A 20,335-nucleotide genomic window follows, 5' to 3' on the forward strand; every position below is an offset into this window, starting at 1 on the left:
GGAATGCTCTTCCCCACATGTAACAGGACGGTGTCTTTGACATTCAGGTGCCAAATCATCACCTCATATGTGAAGTGGCCCTCAATCCCTCTCTCTCAGGTTCCTATTTAACCTTCTTCAGAGGATCTATCTGAAGTTAACTGGTTTATTCCCTGACTAGAATTATCAGCTTCACAAGAGCAGGAGCCTCATCATTCTCAACCACCACTGCATCCTTAGTGCCTAGAACATACCCAGCATTAGCATGAGCTCTGTAAGTATTTGAAAGTGAATGAATAGGACCTCCAGAGAAAAGTCCCCGCGAGCACTCCCTTCCACCTCCTGCTTCAAACCAGAGCTGCAGCCTCATGTGGGGCTCACTGTGGGGCCCAGCTCTGGCGGGAGATGCCAGGGACAGGGAATGCTCAGGAGGACACCTGGGCTTTGGCAGGTTCAGCTGCCTGAGCCAGGGCACCGGACGGCAAGGGCTCTCTTACCCATGTACAGATGGTCCTCATTGGGGTCATCCAGGACCTGTTGGCACAGCCACACGGAACAGGCCGGAGATGAGGAGCAGGGGAGAGGAAGAGAGAGAAATGATAAGAGCAGGGAGGAAGCAGCATCCACATGACTGCATTTGCCAACGGGAGGGCGGTTCTTTCCACTGGTCAAGATGAAGGGCACAGGAAAAAACCCAGTGTGCACGATCCAAAAGGCCATCTGGAAAATAGGCACCTTCTAACCCAATCCTCAAAGGTCCAAGACATCTAGAAAAGAGGTTATAAAAGGGAGGGGCAAATTCCTCCCCTGGGAAATGGGGGTGCCCGGCTGGCTCAGTCCATCAAGCAAGCAACTCTTGATCTCAGGGTCATGAGTTTGAGCCCCACACGGAGAGGAGAAATTACTCAAAAACAAAACAAACCAAATAAAAAGTAACTTTTTTTTTTAAATCCCTCCGCTGGGAAATGTCTCAGCTTCAGTAAGAATCCCACCTGTCTCCCAGGAGACAGCAGAATGATCCTCAGGGTAAGAATTCAAGTCCTGTCTGGGCTCTTCCAACACCTCCATGAAGTGCCCCCCAAACTCCTGCCCCCTTAAGAAAGGACGTCGCCCTGCCTGGAACCACCATGGCATGTCCTCGTTCTCCTCACAGCCATCCTGCTTTCAGCTTGTCACTTATGTCTATCTTGTCCCTCTCTGCAAATGGCTATATCCGCCTGAGTTGCCTCTGTGGTGCCCTGTACAAGACAAGGCTCATAGTCATTGCTCAGGAAATGCCTGAATGTCCATGTCCATCTGAGGAATGTCTGAGGTCTGTCCAAGAGGCAGGCTGGCAACCAGTCTTGTTGGGTGTACAGGCCAGAAGCCACAGGGGGGGGCGAGGGAGATCCCACCAGGAGCCAGAGCCACTTGCTAACAAAAAGTGTCCTTGAGTTTCCTCCAAGATGGCTGAATCCAGCATCAGCGACCTGAGACTGTGAAACTCAGTGTCACAGGTGGAGGCAGCCAGCAGCCACCATCCTTCTCCTTCTCTCCTGCCTCTTCCCACATCATCTTCACCTTCTCCAGTCAACCAAGATCCATAGGACGAGAGCTCTAAGAATGAGATGCACCCTAGGCAGAGGCCCAGGGCAGCCCTCTGCTAACCCTCACACCCATCAAAGGGCAGGTGTGTACCCTCAGATGACACCGGCCCTTTGCACATGCTGTTCCATCCTCTGTGATGTTCTTCCCTGTCCTTTCCCTATTATCTCCATCCAGGGAACAACCGGGGTCGTCTCAAACATCCGTTCCCATGAGAAGCCTTCCTCAGCTGCTTGGGCTGGCGGGCTGCTTGCACTCCATGCTCCGGCACGACCTCCAACACCCATCCAATTACATACTTGATCACACGCCATTTACAAATCTTGTCATCTAGGCCAGAGGTGCTCCAAATGTGATCTGGGAACTTCTAGGGATCCCCAAGATGCTTTTAGGGAGTTTATGAGGTCAAAACAATTTTCACACTAAAACTAAGATAAGTAGCACCTGGGTGGCTCAATTGGTTAAGCATCTGCCTTTGGTTCAGGTCATGATCTCAGGGTCCTGAGATCGAGCACTGCATCAGGTTTCCTGCTCAGTGGGGAGCCTGCTTCTCCCTCTCCTCCCTGCTCGTGCTCTCTCTTCTCTCTCTTTCAAATAAAACAAAATCTTATTAAAAAAAATAGGGGCGCCTGGTGGCTCAGCCATTAAACGTCTGCCTTTGGGGGCGCCTGGGTGGCTCAGGAGGTTAAAGCCTCTGCCTTCGGCTCAGGTCATGATCCCAGGGTCCTGGGACTGAGGCCTGCATTGGGCTCCTTGCTCAGCAGGAAGCCTGGGCTCCCTCTCCCACTCCTCCTGCTTGTGTTACCTTTCTCACTGTTCACTGTGTCTCTCTGTCCAAATAAATAATAAATAAAATCTTTAAAATAATAATAATAATAATAATAAAATAAATAAAACTAAGGTAATAGTTGCCCTTTCTACTCTCATCCTTTACTAGTAGAGAAACAAGAAACCACATGGCACGCAAAGTCACCATAGGCTAAAAGCAAGAGCAGATACAAGGATCCAGCCATCTTCTATTAAGCCAGATGTTAACAACAACAAAAATTTACAAAAATGTAAACTGCTTGGGTGGCGCAGTCCATTAAGCATCCAACTCCTGGTTTCAGCTCAGGTCCTGATCTCAGGATCCTGAGATCAAGCCCTGAGTCGGGCTCCGCGCTCAGTGCAGAGTCTACTTGGGACTATCTCTCCCTCACCCTCTGCTCTTCCCCACCATGCTAGCTCTCTCCCTCTCTCTCTCTCAAATAAACAAATAAATATTTAAAAAATATATAATGTAGAGGCACCTGGGTGGCTCAATGGGTTAAAGCCTCTGCCTTCAGCTCAGGTCATGATCCCAGAGTCCTGGGATGGAGCCCCGCATGGGGCTCTCTGCTCAGCGGGGAGCCTGCTTCCCCTTCTCTCTCTGCCTGCCTCTCTGCCTACTAGTGATCTCTGTCCGTCAAATAAATAAGTAAAAATCTTTTAAAAAAATAAATAAATAAAAATAAATAAACAAAATGTAAATTTTTTCAGGAAATATGCTTATTTTTCATAAAAATATATAATGGGACTTCTGTTGTTTTTACATGAATAAATAATTTTTAAGTTTCTCAGTTTTAAATCTTAATATGGCAAATAATAATAAATATAACCCACATAAGCAAAACTTTTTTGGGGTCTTCAATAATTCTGAAGCATATAAAGGAATCCGGAGACCAAAAACTGTGAGAACTGCTGATCTAGAAGAGGGGATGGAAAATACAGCACACAAGCCAAATCTGGCCCTCTGCTTATTTTTTGTAAATAAAGTTTTATTAGAACACAGCCATACCCATTTGTTTACATGCATATGGTTGCCTTTGTGCTAAAAGCACATATAACATGGAGAAACAGAACCAGCTCCAAAGACAAAAATGGATAAAGGACAAGTCTTAGTAGTCCTCTGCCCTTCAATGTCCTCATTTGTAAACTGGGAGTAATAGTCTTAGGGAAGGGTGAGGATAACATGAAAGAACAGTGGTGAAAGAACCTGGAGCAATACTACTACTCAGTCCTCCAACAGCTGCTTAACCTGGCCTGGCTCTCCCTAGAAACCAGCAGTGCAGCGTTTGGGTAGTAACAGAGCTGGGCCTAGACAACCACCATTCTCGCCTCCCTCCTCCCTGTCCCCCCAGCTCACCTCCACCAGCTTCACCACATTGGGGTGGTCTAGCTTCTTGAGGATGGCGATTTCCTGGTACACCTGCTCAATGGGGCCCCTAGGCTGGATGCAGCCTCCGGGGGCTGGCCGGGTGCCTCGGGGTGGGGGGCGACCTGGAGGAGACACGGACCATCCCAGGGTCAAGGCAAAGAGCTTTTCCTCTGCAAATGGGGGGAAACGCAAGGGAGGGGGTCTTGGCAGGGCTGGAGTGGCTGACGCCACCAGGGGCCATAAGTAGCCTGCTCCTCTCACCTGTCTCCTCTGCTGTTGAAACTCAGTGAGGCTGGAGACCCAGCCCCCTTGCTCAGCTTTCTGTCCCCTCCTTCCCATGCCATACCCCAGGTCATAGTGACAGGAGTCTTTGAGGCCTCTACCCGGGTACTCTACAGGGGACACCATTCAACGAGATCTTCTCTGTCATGCCCCAACTCTGCACCAAAGAGCAAAGGTGCGGCCCACCAAACTCACGTGGAAAGCCCGCCTGTCGGATCAGCTTCTTTTTGGACAGCACCTTCATCGCCTATGAGAGAAAGACCCCGCATCTCGGTTAAAATGGAGGAAGGGAGAGGGAGAGTTCCCTCTACTCCTAGGCTGCCAAAGCTCTTGGCATCCAGGTGGCCTCGGGACAATGTATTGAGCACTTCGTCATCAGAGTGGCTTGACCAGCTGCAAGTGGCCTGGAGGCTGGACTGCCAGGATCTCCCCCGCCCTGAGGGTGCTTCTGAGGTTCCATGTCTACTCTCCTGGCTGGGACTCAATACAACTGTGAGTCCTTGCCCAAGGACACATAGGAAGGACACACAGGTGGCAGATGGGAGAGCCAGAATTTGAACCCACAGTAGACTGACCCCAAAGCCTCAGCTACAAGGGCAATTTTTCTCACTACCACCTGGTTCTTGGTGCTACGGAGGATGTAGAAATGGAAGTCCAGAGTAAAGGTATGAGACATTTGCTGAATGTGTCCGCTTTCTTTCTGAGCCCATCACTTTGCCTCCCCATTTCCACATCTCTATAATGGGAACATCACTTCCTTCCTAACGCCCAAAATGAAATGACCTAAGAATAAAATGAGACAAGAGCAAAGAAAATCTTCCAGGAAATCAAGTTCTGGAAAGGAGGCTTTTACTTTGGCCAATGATGAGGGCAGGGAGGGGGCTGTGGATACTCACGTAATAAGTATTGTCATTTTCATTGTAGGCCAACTTGACCACGCCATAGGAGCCCTGAATAAAGGGAGATGCCCATGACATACTATCCAGAAGTTACAATCTGCAAAATGAGGACCCTAAGACAGGGGCTGCAAACCAGCAACCAAATGGCCAAATCTGCTCTCCAATTACATTTTGTTGCATCAGCAGCTTTTAGAAAGTTTGAATTTGTTGCCAACATTTAAAAACAGAAAGATGCAGATATAAAAATCTAAATTCTCAGCTTCTTTTGAAAAAACATGAGAAGATCTAGCCATATGGGCCTATAATCATTTCTACATGTTAACAGTTTGCCACAGTCCTCACCACTCCCTACTGCCTTAGCCCTAGCATGATTTGCTCATTTATATTACTCACTTGCTTTCTATTGGCATTTGACTTTCTGACCTCTGCAAAGATACTGCCTATTTGGATGAAATAAAAGCAAAAATAGATGTGACAGTACCTAAGAGAGGGAAAAAAAAAAAACCCACTAATGTTGGTGATATGGAATTCCCTCGAAGTTGTCTGAGCTTTTGTGGAAACACATTATTATTATGATGTAGAAAGAAAATAAGCCAGATGGACCGTTGATGACAAAACCCTCCCACAATCTCGCCTCGAAGGACTTCTTCCCACTCCTAGCTCTAGTGCATTCCCTCCACTCTATCTCAGACATTTTTGGTAGATGTAGAAAACTAGCCTGGCTCCTGGGATATTTACCTTTCCAATTTCATCCTTCAGCGTGTACTGATTCAGCTGTACACAATCCTGGAAAGTTAAGTAGAAACACACAGAATTATGAATTTTAAGTCTGCAGCTCTCCTGGTATGTTTTTCACAAAACAACATATACACCAGGACCCAAATCAGGAAAGAGAGTTGCCCCAGCCACCCAGAGGCATCTCCCAGGGTGACCACTACCCTAACTTCTAAAAGCCTAGTTCCTGTACATTGTAAAAAGGTGATCATACAGTATGTACTCTTTTAATACCCATTTTTGTTTGTTTTTTTAATACCCATTTTTAAGATGTGTTTCCAAAATGTTGATTTTCAATTAAACAAATAATTCTATCTAAGGACTATGCTGTCCTCCAAAAACATAAAGTGACATAGTGGAGAAAATCTGAGTGACTGTGAGGCAGACAATGGTTTCTTAATGGTTTCTGAAAAGTTCTTTCTGTACAAAAAGTACAAGATATAAAAGGAAATTAAGTGATAAACGGAATTCCATAAAAACTAAAACCTTTGCTCTTTGGGAAAAAAAAAAAATTTACTCTTTGAGATTTTCACTATTAAGAAAACAAAAGGCAAGCCACAGCCTGAGAGAAACTATTTGCAACACATCAGACTGGCATCCAGATAGATAAGGAATTCTTGTAACTGGGGTGCCTGGGTGGCTCAACGGGTTAAGCCTCTGTCTTCAGCTCAGGCCATGATCCCAGGGTCCTGGGATCGAGCCCCACATCGGGCTCTCTGCTCAGCAGGGAGCTTGCTTCCCCCTCTCTCTGCCTACTTGTGATCTCTCTCTGTCAAATAAATAAATAAAATCTTTAAAAAAAAAAAAAAAACTCTTATAACTTATTAATAACGACACCCTCATTTTAAAAAAAGAAGATATACAAATGAGCAGTAAGCACATGAAAAGAGGCTCCAAAAAAAAAAGAAAGAGACTCAACGTCATGACTCATAGGGGAAATGTAAATTAAAACCACACCCATTAGCCTGGCTAAAACTCAAAAATGACCATACCAAGTGTTGTCAGAATAATGCAGGCCATGGAGAAGCTTCGCACACTGCTGGCAAGAATTTAAAATGGTGCCGCCTCTTCGGAAAACAGTTGGGCAGTTTGTTAACAAACACCTCCTCTAGGACATAGCAGCCATTCTGCTCCTACCGTTCATTTAAGAGGTGTGAAAACCTGTGTTCGTGCAAAGACTTGCTGTTTGAAACAGCTTCAAGTTTAATAGTCGAACACTGGAAACGACTCAAACGCCCACTGACAGGTTAACGAATAAACAGTGGTCTACTGCACACAAAGAGATGCTAATAGCCATAAAAAGGAAGCATGTAACAACATGTAACAACACGGACAAGTCTTGAAATCATCATGCCGTAAAAGAAGCTAAGCCCAAAAAAGAGTACAAACTAGATGATTCCACTCACAGAAAGTTCTTGAACTTGCAAACTAATCTATAATGCTAAAAAAGCAGGTCAGCGGGTACCTGGGAAAGGGGAAGAAGGGGGAGGGATGTGTCATCGGGTGTGCGGGGAAGGTCTGTGACCTTGACTGGGGCAATGATTTCACAGATGTATGCATCTATCAGCAATGACTGTATTGTACACTTGAAATATGTGCACTTTGATTTACTTCAATTATACCTCAACATAGTTAGGGAGAAAATGTTAGGTGATGTAAGAAGTAAAAGAGGGAGGGGCGCCTGGGTGGCTCAGTGGTTAAAGCCTCTGCCTTCAGCTCAGGTCATGATCCCAGAGTCCTGGGATGGAGCCCCGCATCGGGCTCTCTGCTCGGCGGGGAGCCTGCTTCCTCCTCTCTCTCTGCCTGCCTCTCTGCCTACTTGGGATCTCTGTCAAATAAACAAATAAAATCTTTAAGAAGTAAAAGAGGGAAAAGAAACATGATAGAAAATAACACTTCCAGTGCTACAGATAGGCCCAGCACTTCCCTTGAACCCCCCCACCCCAATTCTAACCCTTTCCCCGAACCCTGACATCAGTTTGGTGCATAAACTTCCAGGCCCTTCTCTATGTAAATGCACGCATACACGCACCTGTTGAAAATACAGAGCATTGTTTTGGGATGAGGTTTGGGGAGACAAAAATGATGTCACACTAGATCATCTGTCACTCAACAACATCACTGGAGATCGTTCCATGTCCGAGTGTACACACAGACCCACATCTTTTGACTTGCTGTAAAGCCCTCCTCAGCTCACACAGCCCTCCCTTCACCAGGGAACATTTTAGGTTGCTTCCACTGTTTCTTCCCAGTGTCAATTTCATTCCCTTGAGTCCTAGAGGGATGTGACAGGCAGAAGTGGGGCCCTGCAAAGCTGACTTAACGGGTCTCGCTGCCCCTAATCTAAGCCCCAAATGCAGCTGAACTCATCTTCCAGATTCCACTCAGATCCCATCGGGCCCTGATGCTTCCAGGGTCAAGTACTGACTCCACTCTTCTGACCTTGCAGAGTCACCTAGTTGCCAACCAAATTCCAGGCTCCCCTTTCTTCCTTATAAATGGATAGCTCGGTGGCAACGTCTCAGGCTGCAAAACTGCATTTCCCAGCCTCTCTTACAGCTAGGGGTGGCCACACTATGTTCTGGGTAGCAGGAGAAGCCAGAAGTTGTTGGGTAGAGTATCCAGGAAAAAGGACTGACTTAAGAGTGCAGATGACTTTTGCTCTTCTTTCCTGTTCCTTCTTCCTGCCTGGAATGAAGCTGTGAGGGCTATAGTCACAGCAGCCATCTTGAGACCATGAGGTTTTAAGGACAACAACAGGACCACCACACACAGGTCCCAAATGCCTACCTCCAGATTTATTTTACATGATAAATAAGCCCTATTATGTTAAAGCCACTGCTATGGGGAAGAGCAATATATCTTTCTCTCTCTAGGCTGACTCAAATCTAACCAAAATAAACCCAAACTCCCCTGTTGCCACAGTGCTCCTCACATGGGCCCTATTCTTCATCTAGCTGAAGCCCTGAGTACCTTTCCCCCACATCCTGCCTTCTACCCCTGGGCTTTTGCTCACACTGTGCATTCCCCTGCAGTGAACTCTCTGTGTATACCCATCTCCAATTATGAAAGTCCTACCCGGCCCTCAAAATATAGTTAAATACCGGCCCCTTTAAAAGGCCATTCTCAATATCCATGCTTCTCCCAATTAAATTCATTCATTCCTTCAACAAATATTTTTGTGTTCCTACTATGTGCAAGGTACCATGCCAGGCGCTGGGAACGTGATGGTGGACAGGACTGTTCCTTCTGAGCTTACATTCTAGCTGGGGAGACAGGCCAAAAACAACTCAACAGACACACAGATAATCAGATGGTGATGAGTGTCGCTAACAGGGTGACAGGGGAGATGGGCTGGGGCTGAGGGGGCTTACAGGGGGTGGTCAGAGAGATCCTTCAGAGGAGAAGACATTTGATTTGAAACTTGGCTGTCAAGGGGAGACAGCCCTGCAAAGACAGGGGGTGGGGGGCCCAAGCACAGAGGACAGCAGGGGTAAAGGCCTAATGGAGGGAACGAGCGTGGATATCTGAGGAATACAAAGAAGGCAATGTGGACAGAGCCCTGTGAGCTGGCAGCAGAGAGGCAGGAGATGGGGTGGGGCCTGGTGAGCCCTAGTGGGGCTCTAAGTTCTAACCTACCTCCCAGAAGTTTCCAGGAAGGATCAAATGAGAAATTTACACACAGTGCAGAGAGAGAGCAGTGCCTGGCCCCCTGCTGCTGGACTGGAGGCTTCTCACTGACCACCATCCCCAGCCAAACTCCAACCACCAGCACCTGCATCTCCGACAGACGCTCCCTGTGGCCCCAGAGCTGCGGTGCCCACTCTCAGGGCAGGTCACCTGCCCCCAGCAGCCCTCACCAGCAACTGTCAGGAGTCAGGATGAAAAGCCCAGTTCCCTTGGCCCTCAGGGAGGATAACTGAGGTACAGAACTTTCGACAGGTCAAACAGGACTCCCCAGAGATGGAGCCCCAGTTGTGTATGGCCACAACCAATTCCCTCAGGCACCCTTTGTGGACGTCCTTCTCTTCTACCCTCATTTCCCACCCCCACCTGGGCTTCCTGCAGTCACCTCCCAAATGAACGTTCTGGAACAGTGCCGCCTACCAGAGGACCCCGCGGCCGGCCAGCTCACTCACCTGCATGCCGGTGATGGAGACGTGGTGGGACTCCACCGTGGGCCGCCGGGGCAGCCGCGGCGACGACTGAGGGGAGCCCACCGGCGAGCGGGGCAGGGCCGCGTAGACGCAGCGTCCGTTCGCGTCCAGCTGGGACCGCTCCTGCAGAGAGAGCTTGCGACTGCACAGCTGGGGCCGGGCCTCGGGCCCGGAGCCGGAGGCGTCAAGGGGCCCATCTCGGCCGTGGGCCTCCAGGGGCCGGTCCCGGGCCAGGCCACAGTCCGCCACGCAGCCGGGCTCACACTCGGTGACCACGATGAAGGACTCCATGCCCAAGCGGATGCTCAGGGACGAGAGGCCCTGCAGGGCTTCACAGGGCTTCTGGCCTTCGCTGTCGCCGCCGCCCCCCAGCTCATCCTGGAGGGCGGCCGGGTCGCTGCTGGGCTGGCTAGAGACGCATGATGACATGGTGCGCGTGCCCAGGCACTCCCATCCGGCAGCAGCGCCACCTGCGGAGAGAGGAAGGGTCAGTGGCCGGAGGCAGGCAGGGCAGGGCAGGGGAAGTGGGTCGCTCCCGGCGCAGTGGGGACCTCAGTCCCCTCTCCAGTTGACATCCTTAAAAAGTCTTGCACAACATGATGTGATCTTAAGTCTATACAGAAGAGCCTACTCCACATTTCCTTATTTGAAAAGCCCCTCCTCACACACAGACGAATTCCAAACTCCATCTCTGCAAGAACCCCAAAATAGAGTAAGCCTGCCCCCTACAGAGGCGGCAGCTACTTCCAGCTCAAGCTGATTGTTACTAAACTGGGATGTGGGCCTAGAACTGCCTGTTCCCCAACCACTTTTTTTTTTTTAAACATATTTATTATTTAATGTTTTCCTAGTTCAGTACCCTACTTGGTGCCTGCCAGGCATAAGGCAAACAGGAAGTGAAAAGGCTGACATCAGAGCACCTGGCTGGCTTGGTTGGCAGAGCATGCAACTTTTGACCTCAGGGTTGTGAGTTCAAGCCCCTCAAGAAGAGTAAAAAAAAAAAAAGGTTGACATCAAATAGTTTTTTGAGGTGGTTCCTCAAAAATTCTAAACGGAGAATGACCACATGACCCAGCAATTCTGTTTCTAGGTACACACCCCAATAGTACTATTCACGGTACCAAAAGGGAAAACAATGTACACATCCAACAGTTGAATGGATAAGCAGAATGTGGTCTAACCACAATGAAATATTATTCAGCCATTAAAGGAATGAAGTCCTGACACCTGCTACAATCCAGACAAACCTCAAAAATATGCTAAGTGTACCCCTGAGGATAAAAATATATGTTTAAAAAATAATAAAATTTATTAAAAAAATATATATATGCTAAGTGAAGGAAGCCAGACCCCAAAGATCACGTACGTATAATTCTCTTTATTTGCAATTTCTAGAATAGGCAAATCCATAGAAACAGAAAGCAGATTAGTGGTTGTCTAGGACTGAGAAGGTGCTGGGGAGAATGGGAGTGACTGCTGATGGGTACAGGGTCTCCTGGGGTGGCGACCATGTTCTGGAATTAAACAGACATAGCGAGGGCATAAAATTCTCAATGTACTAAGTGCCGCTGAAGTGTTCATTTTTAAGTGGTGAAGTTCATGTTCTGTGAATTAAAAAAAAAAAGTTGACACTTCCTTACACTGTCAATTCCTTCTGTTTCTGGGACAGATTATTAACCTTTGGTTCATGTGTTTGACAAATCCTGCTGGACAAATGTCACAGGTGCCACTAAGATTCAGGGAGTACATCCATGGGTGCTAACAGTGGCAGCCCCGGACTGATCACCCACATCACGAAGGTGCCAGGCAAACAGTGGTGCTGAGTAGAGAGATTTTATGAATGAATAAAAGGACATCTCTTTATGACACTGTGTGGCAGTGAGAGGATAGAGAGGAAGATGGGAGCAGAAAGTCGGTGCTTTCTGGAGGAGCTGGGTGAGGGGCAGAGAAATGCCACTTGCCTTCTTGGGATCGTCCTATAAGAAGTATTTATGGCACAGCTTCTGTGTCTGGCAATCTAGACAGTAACGTAGGTGGTTGGGGTCCGTGCTCTTGTGGAGGAGGGAAAGACCAATGGAAAAAGCATTAACAAAATCACTGCAACATCCTAGGTACAATTTATGAAGAATGACTTTAAGATAAAAGAGCAACAAAGAAACCCATCAAGAAACTCAGCCTTAGCTACAGTAAGAGAAGGGCAAGTTTAAATTACACTGAAATGGTCTGGTGGGTCCTCCAAAAACTAACTGCAGTGAATGACCACAGGATCCAGCACGTGCTCTCCCAGGTACGTACCCAAAAGAATGAAGTTAGGATCCAAATGGATACATATACACCCTTGCTCCTGACAGCACCGTTCACAGTCAGAACGTGGAAACAACTCAAGTGTCCATCAACTGTGAATGGCTAAAAGAATGTGTTCTATCCGTATAATGGACTATTAATGAGCCATAAAAAGGAATAAAGTTTCAACACATGCTACACCATGGATGAACTCTGCAAACATGCTAACTGAAACAAGCCAGTTGTTAAAGGACAAATACTGGATGCTACAATGGTATGAGTCAGGACCTAGAACAGACAACATCATACAGACAGACAGAAGAGAGAGGCTGACCAGGGACTGGGGGAGAGGGGACCAGGGAATCACTGTTTAAGGGGCACAGAATTCAGTCTGGAGTGATGAAAAAGTCCCGAAAAACAGATAATGGTGACAGGTGAACAACACTGTGAACGTCATTAATGCCACTAAATGGTGACAGTGGTAAATTTTGTGTTATATTTTACCAAAACTAACATAATAATAATAAAACTATTAGGAATTACTACTTTTTCAACTATCAGATTGGCAGCGACAAAAAGTATAATCATAGCACTATTTTGGTGAGGCTATGGGGAGTCTGAATTGGTACCATCCTCATGAAAGGAAAGTCACCGATATCTAACGAAATTCCAAAGCACATACCCTTGACTTAGCAATTCCACACCTGAGATTTCATCCTACAGACAACCTCACACATGTGAAAAATGATGTATTCTGGTAGTATGGTTTGAAATGACCATCCACAGGGGACTGAGTAAATAAGATTATGCATATACCCCAGGAGAAAATCAAGCATTCAGTTGACCCTACACAATCTGGTATGAATTCGCTCTAAGACACGCTGTCATATGGAAAAAACCAAAGCATTAGTATGCTGCTGTTTTGGCGTAGGGGGAAATAGGCCCTATATGTGAAAGAAACTGTAGATGCAACAGCTTATTTCCAAAAAGGTATTCAAGAAAATGGTTAACAGGGGCCTCCAGAGAAAACAAGGGGTTTGCAGAAGTAGGCAGACAGGGTGGGAAGGACTAACATTCTACTGGGTACCATGTGCAAATAGTAATTCTTCAGAAATGAACTCTTTTATTAAAAAAAAAAAAAAAAAAAGATTTTATCTATTTATTTGAGAGCGCGAGAGCATGAATGTGGGACGGGTCCAAGGGAGAAGCAGACTCCCCCGGAGCAGGGAGGTGGATGTGGGACTCATCAATCCTGGAACTCCTGGATCATGACTTGAGCCAAAGGCAGTTGCTTAACCATCTGAGCCACCCAGGCGCCCCATGAACTTTTTTTTTTTTTTTGGACAGAGATCACAAGTAGGCAGAGCAGCAGGCAGAGAGAGAGGGGGTAAAGCAAGCTCCCTGCTGAGCAGAGAGCCTGATGCGGGGCTCGATCCCAAGGACCCTGGGATCATGACCTGAGCGGAAGGCAGAGGCTTTAACCCCACTAAGCCACCCAGGCACCCCTTTTTTTTAGTATTTTACTTTTGGGGCATTGCGCCCCCTGTCGGGCTCCCTGCTCAGTGGGGAGTCTTCACTTCCATCTGTTCCTGCGTGCGCGGGCGCGCTCCCCCCTTTTGTCAAATAGATAAAATCTTTTTTTTTTTTTTTAAGATTTTATCTATTTGACAGACAAAGATCACAAGTAGGCAGAGAGGCAGGCAGAGAGAGAGAAGGGGAAGCAGGCTCACCGCTGAACAGAGAGCCCGATGCGGGGCTCGATTGAGCCGAAGGCTTTAACCCACTAAGCCACCCAGGTGCCCCTAAAAAAATTATTTTAAAGTCATCTCTAGGGGCGCCTGGGTGGCTCAGTGGGTTAAAGCCTCTGCCTTCAGCTCAGGTCATGGTCCCAGGGTCCTGGAATCGAGGCCCGCATCGGGCTCTCTGCTAGGCAGGGAGCCTGCTTCCTCCTTTCTCTCTGCCTGCCTCTCTGCCTACTTGTGATCTCTCTCTCTGTCAAATAAATGAATAAAATCTTTAAAAAAAAAGCCTCTGCCTTCAGCTCGGGTCATGATCCCAGGGTGCTGGGATCAAGCCCCGCATTGGGCTCTCTGCTCAGCAGGGAGCCTGCTTCCTCCTCTCTCTTGGCCTGCTTCTCTGCCTACTTGTGATCTCTGTCAAATATATAAATAAAATCTTAAAAAAAAAATAAAAAGTCATCTCTACACTCAACGTGGGGCTCGAACTCACAACCCTGACATCAAGAACCGTACACTCTACCAAATGAGCTGACCAGGTGCCCCCAGAAATGAATTCTTTAAAGAAAGAAGGTAACTGTAACCCTGGTAGGAGTTAGGATAATAAACCTAGAGGGCTGAGGCAGGAGGAGGAGGAGGAGGAGGCAGCTGGTCCCACTCCTATTCCTCTATCCCACCCTTACAGTGTCTGAGAAAGAAATCATTAACTGTGTTCCTGGCTGCCCATCTGGATCACTGAAAGAATCCAACCCAAGTTCAAGGTTCTCTGTGGCCCAGCTTGTTATGTTATGCATCCTCCAGGAAAGGAAAAGCAGGGCCCTTGAAGCTCCATTGCTTGGACTGGCCACATACAAATGACTTAGCTTTCCTCGGTCTCAGTTTTTCTATCTATAAAATGGGCAGTCACCCGACAGCCATGAGGATTAAATAAGCTAAGCACACAGTGTCATGTCTCGTACATGGTCATATGCTCAAAAAGCTATTTTTTCAATAATTACCTATCGAATGCTTACTACGTACCAGGCTGGGTTCCAGAACGTTCCTATGAGGTACTGATATCCAAGCCAGCCAACCTACTCTCCTGTGGGTTCCATCACTCTGGCTACAGGGGCCTGCCGCCCCCAGGGCAAGAGGGGGCAGCTCCAGTGGCCTGTCCTCCTCCCACAGCCCCCTCTGACAGGGCTGCAGAGTTCCTGAAAAGAAAACTAGTCTGGCAGCACCTGAAAAAGTTAATGGAGAATTTTTTTCTTGCCAAGAAAAAAACAATTGCTTATCGATCTTCACTCCAGGCCAAGGACACCAAGCCATCTGCCCCTAGCAAAGCTGCTTTTAATCAGTCTCTTTGACAAGCTGGCGTCTGGCCAGGGCCTTGAGGAGGCAGGGCGGAGACGACAGCCTCTATGCTAGAGGGGCAAATGTGTCCCAGTCTCAGAAAAGAGGGCCCAGACCTCAGTGTCTCGGGTCTCCAGCGAGGCCTGAGACCCAAGCCAGCCATTCTGCCAGGCATGAGGGCAGGGGCAGGGGTGGAGGGGGAAGTCTTCCACCTCTAACCCCTACAGAGTGCAAGCCAGGATTCCAATGGATCTGGGGCCACAGACCCTACAAGGTCACAGGCTCCATAATGATCTGATGAAACCCATAAACACTCTGCCCAGGGGAAAAAAAATCCTACAAAGACAATGGTTTGCATAACAACAGCAGTTAGCTGAGCACTTATCCCACACCAAGTATGACTGAACATTCTGCCTGGGGCATTTGGTCCCCACCAGCCCTCTGCAAGGGAGGGACAGCTAAGGGTGCCATGGGGGGGGGCGGGTAGTGAGGGGCCCTTTCTGCAAAACTGCTTGGGTTTCACAAACTGCAAAGAGCCCTCTCCCTAGAGCTTCCTGCCTGAAATCTGTGTCCTCTCCCTGCCCCTGAAACCTTCCCCATCCCCCAGGGCTGGCAGCCCCAAGCTCCCCCACCTCTCACAGGGCAGCTCAACAGAGCAACCAGACCCTTCCTGAAGCAGATGGACCAGGCTCCACGCCAGGATGAAGGGAAGGCTCCTTCCTCTGCCAGGAAGCCAAGTGGCACAGACCTCTAGGAAGCGCGCTCCCATTTCCTGGGGGCTGTTTCCAACCTGTGCCTGTTCACCAAACGCAGAGGCGCCACAGGACCAGCCAGCAAGCAGCCAGCAAGTGTGGTAGGGACATCCCCTAACTCCAGACTCACCCTGGAAGAGGTTCCCTGAGCTCCTGGGTACCATGGGATAACAAAGGGGCCCCGGACAATGTCCTCCCTGGGATAACAGGCTTGGCCAGACACATCCTCTAACAAGGGGAAACTGAGGCCCAGGGACGTCCTAAAGGAAAATCATTCACCCATTTGTTCTTTAAGGTAATTACTAAGGACCTACTATGTGGCAGATAAAAAAACTAGATGTGATTTCTTAAAAGTAGGTACATGGGGGCGCCTGCGTGGCTCAGTTGGTTGAGCAACTGCCTTCCGCTCAGGTCATGATCCCGGACTTCCAGGATCGAGTCCCGCATCGGGCTCCCAGCTCCTTGGGGAGTCTGCTTCTCCCTCTGACCTTCTCCTCTCTCATGCTCTCTCTCACTCATTCTCCCTCAAATAAATAAATAAAATCTTAAAAAAAAAAAAAAAAAAGTAGGTACATGGGGGGTGGGCGGCACCTGGGCGGCTCAGTTGGGCATCTGCCTTCAGTTCAGGTCATGATCCCAGGGTCCTGGGATAGAGCCCTGCATTGGGCTCCCTGCTCCCCGGGGAAGCCTGCTTCTCCCTCTCCCACTCCCCCTGCTTGTGTGTTCCTGCTCTTGCTGTCTCTGTGTCAAATTTAAAAAAAAAAAAAAAAAAAAAAAAAAAAAGTAGGTACATGGGGTGCCTGGGTAGCGCTGTCAATTGAGCATCTGACTCTTGGTTTCAGCTCAGCTCATGATCTCGGGATCCGGAGATTAAGCCCCTCACTGGATCTGTGCTCAGTATGGAGTCCCCTTGAGATTTTCTCCCTCTCCTTCTGCCCCTCCCCCTGCGCGTGCGCCCTCCCTCTCTATAAAATAAAAAAACAAAATCTTAAAAAAAAAAGTAGGTACACAAATGACTCTGTAAGTACAAATGAGGAGAAACCAAGACCAGATAAAACAGAAGATAGGGGAGACACCTGGATGGCTGAGTCGGTTAAACAGCCGAGTCTTGATTTCGGCTCAAGTCATGATCTCAGGGTCCCGGGATGGAGCCCCATATATATCGGGCTCCACGCTCACAGGGAGTCTGCTTGAGGATTTCCTCTCTCTCCCTGCTCGTACTCTTGATCTCTCAAAAATAAATAAATCAATCTTAAAAACAGAGAGAGAGACAACAGAGGGACCCACTTTATATCGGAATAGGGGGGGCAGGTCAGGGAAGGCCTTGGTTCAGGAAATTGTATTTCGGCTGAGACCTACAGGGTAGGTAGGTGCTAAGGGGGCAGGGCCTTGTTCCAGGAGGAGTGAGCTTCTGAGAAGGTCCTGAGCCAGGAAAGACGTGGGAGAGTGGAGGGAACAGAAAGAAGCACCACCCCCTCCTCCCCAGACTGGAGGCATGTGAGTGTGAGCTGAGTGTGAGTGTGAGTGTGAGTGTCAGCACAAGTGTCAGCGCATGGAGGGTGTGTGTAAAGGAAGCTGGAGGGGCTGGAGGACAAGAGCTTTGTAGGGAAAGTTGATGGAGAACACAAAGGGCAACCCAGGGCAGAGTCCCAGGGACCCCACTAGGCACCTGTTACAGATTGAACTGCCCCCCCCCCCAAAAAAGATATGCTGGAGTCATAAACCCAGGACCTCAGAATGGAATTTTATTTGGAAGAGAGGATCTTTACAGAGGTAATCAAGTTGCAATGAGGTCACCAAGGGTGGGTCCTAATCAAATTTGAGTGGTGTCTTTATAAAAAGGGGAAAATCTGGACCCAGAGACAGATCCACATAGGGAAGAACACAGGGGAATGTGGGAGCAGAGATCTGGTGCTGCCCTGTCGAGCCTAGGAATGCCAAAGATGGCCAGCAAGCCAGCAGAAGCCCGGAGAGGGGCAGAACAGATTCTCCCTCCTGGTGCTTGACCTAGGGCTTCTGGCCTGCACAACCGTGAGCGGCTCCAGTTCTGCCGTTGAAGCCTCCCGTCTGTGGACCATCCTCTCAGCAGGCCTAGCAAGCGAACACAGCTCCTGCCCACCCACGGAAACCAGCTGCCTCAAGGCCACCGATGACAGGTGTTTCCCAAAGGAGGAGCGGGAGACCTGGGAGACCTACACAGCACTAAGGTTTGACGCCAGCGGGAACACTCCAGATTCCAGCCCTGGCCCAGCCAAACAGTCTTACCCCTTTCGTGACACCAACCCTTACAAATGTCTCTCCTCGAGCACTCTTTGTTTGGAGGCACGGAACCAGACTGTCTCCCCAGAGACAAAGGCCCTCCCTTGGCAGAGGGCAGGAGGGATAATGCCGGTTTCAGCTTCGCGTGCACAGACCCCGTCCCTGTCACAGTCCCGAGAGCAACAAGGTGGCAAGTAGTGACTCGGGGTCAACTGGCCAGGCCTACCCTGTGTCTAAAACTATCTGAATGAGATGTCAACATCTCAAAGCCAGGACATTTCTGAATAAAGGCAAAATTTCCAGTCTCTTGAGGTCCTGGGCACTCCAACAGCACCGGGCCTGTATTCTCTCCCAGCAATAATTCACTGCAGCTTTGGACAGGAAATACAGTTGCCTGCGTACCACAGTCCTTGACGCCACTACCACCACCCTCACCCCCTCCCCCCCACCTCCCCCGCCTCCCCAACACCAAGGACAGGCTTTTCCCACAGCTCCCGCCCTATCTCACCCCTCCAAGCCCTGCTTGGAGATGCATCAGATGTCCGTGCTGAACAGGGCACACATCAGGGGTCACCTGCTCCAACCACTTCAATTCACCAATGAGAAAAATGAACCTTCAGGAAGATTTACTGATTTGCCCCAAGTTAAACAGTGGTTCCAGGAAAAGCTAAAACCCGTCTGAGTTTTTCAAGGGGCTAAAAATTACAACCACAGCCTTGCAAGGTCCATGTACTGGATCCTAGATAAAGTCCGGGCTAGGCAAAATCCTTAACAAAGGGGAGCATACGGCCCATTCCTTGGACTTCCTAAGACCTCAACCTGCTTGAGAGGGGAGCATGAAGACATGAGATCTTAGGAGGGTCAGAAAAGAAATGCATAGGATTTGGAGGTATCAGCCTGACTTAACTTGTGAGAGCCATGGCTTTGCCTTTCTTGTTTACGGATCAACTCCAGGACCTAGAACTTTCCGGAACACTGCTGACATTCAGTAAATACTGGCTAGAGCCGTTTGTTTCTATCACTCATCCCAAGGCTGCTCAGAAGTTTTCTTTAGTTGGCTCAAAATCTATGTTCCTTTAGGCCAATAACTGCAGCCTGATTTACATCTGGGAAACCATTCTTTCTTGTGAAAGGTGACTTCACGAAGCTTGTCTGTACCATCAACTTCAGGGATTCCCATATGACTTGAGCCTGATTAATGAGGCATGAATTGCTCTGGTCAAGAGATCTGATACAAGAGTAGACGTGTGACTCAAGTCAGACCACCACATCTCATTCTAGGACTTGGCTTAAGGATTGAGAATGTCTCTTTCTGTGAAACTTGGAGCAATAAGGATGTATTTCTAGAGTTACTGGGGGCTGGAAAGAACCCTGACCTAGAATGAAGTCGACAGAGAAGAGAAGCAACAGACAGAGAAGAACTGAGGCCCAGAGACACTGTCCGAGTACAGGATCCAGCCATGCCTGAAGCCCACATATACCAAGCTTTTAACTACATGATCCTATTTTTGCTTAAGTTAGTTTGTGATTGGTTTTCTGTTATTTACAACCCAGGGTCCTGACAGACAGAAGAAGACACAGAGCCGATTGACAGAAAAGCCTCTCCACTAAACTCCCTATCAGATCAACACTTCCCTCCACCATAAGGCTCTCAACCAGACCAAAGTGCCAGGCAGCCACAGGTTCCCCCGGTGACCCACACAGCCTTCACCTTGACATTGAGGCAAAAACCAGAACTTCCAAAGACTTTTTCTTTTTTCTCCTCTTTAATCTTAAAGGAAAAAAAAAAAAAAATCAAGGCTGGGGAAAGGAAGGGCGAACGAACAGGGCAGAGTGAGGTAAAGATAGTGACCAGACCTTTGATACAAGAAATACATCAGGGCGGCAGCGGCCATGTCAGCGTTAGATGGCAGCCACGCCCCTGCAGCTCTTGCCAAGTGACAGGCTCTGTTCTGAGCACTTTGCATGTATCATCTCACTTAACTGTCAGAACAACTTTATGAGTCAGGTACGCTTAACATGCTTATTTCACTGATGAGGAAACTGAGGCAGAGTCGGAGTGACTTGCCCACAAACACAAAGCGCTTTGGGAAAGCACAGGTGTAAACCAAAGGCCCCTGGA

At 48.5% G+C, this 20,335-nt stretch overlaps 1 protein-coding gene across 5 annotated transcripts in view; it reads right to left on the minus strand.

Moving 5' to 3' along the window:
* The window catches only part of CAMKK2 (calcium/calmodulin dependent protein kinase kinase 2), a 46,655-nt gene that overhangs the window by 20,112 nt on the left and 6,208 nt on the right, over positions 1 to 20,335 (minus strand). For 2 of the 5 annotated variants that reach the window (XM_032876334.1, XM_032876330.1), the window contains exons 1-7: positions 11,813 to 11,878; positions 9,834 to 10,321; positions 5,659 to 5,706; positions 4,918 to 4,971; positions 4,217 to 4,268; positions 3,728 to 3,861; positions 477 to 513 (exon numbers count right to left, since the gene is read on the minus strand). In XM_032876334.1, the coding sequence (XP_032732225.1) occupies positions 477 to 513; positions 3,728 to 3,861; positions 4,217 to 4,268; positions 4,918 to 4,971; positions 5,659 to 5,706; positions 9,834 to 10,280 (772 nt within the window). In that variant the 5' untranslated portion in view covers positions 10,281 to 10,321; positions 11,813 to 11,878. Of the gene's footprint in view, positions 1 to 476; positions 514 to 3,727; positions 3,862 to 4,216; positions 4,269 to 4,917; positions 4,972 to 5,658; positions 5,707 to 9,833; positions 10,322 to 11,812; positions 11,880 to 20,335 lie in introns of those variants that run through there. The other 3 variants (XM_032876332.1, XM_032876333.1, XM_032876331.1) reach the window with 3 other exon arrangements.

Source organism: Lontra canadensis, unplaced genomic scaffold, assembly GCF_010015895.1.
Source record: "Lontra canadensis isolate GAN:19392208 unplaced genomic scaffold, GSC_riverotter_1.0 scaffold58, whole genome shotgun sequence".
Lineage (NCBI taxonomy): Eukaryota > Metazoa > Chordata > Mammalia > Carnivora > Mustelidae > Lontra > Lontra canadensis.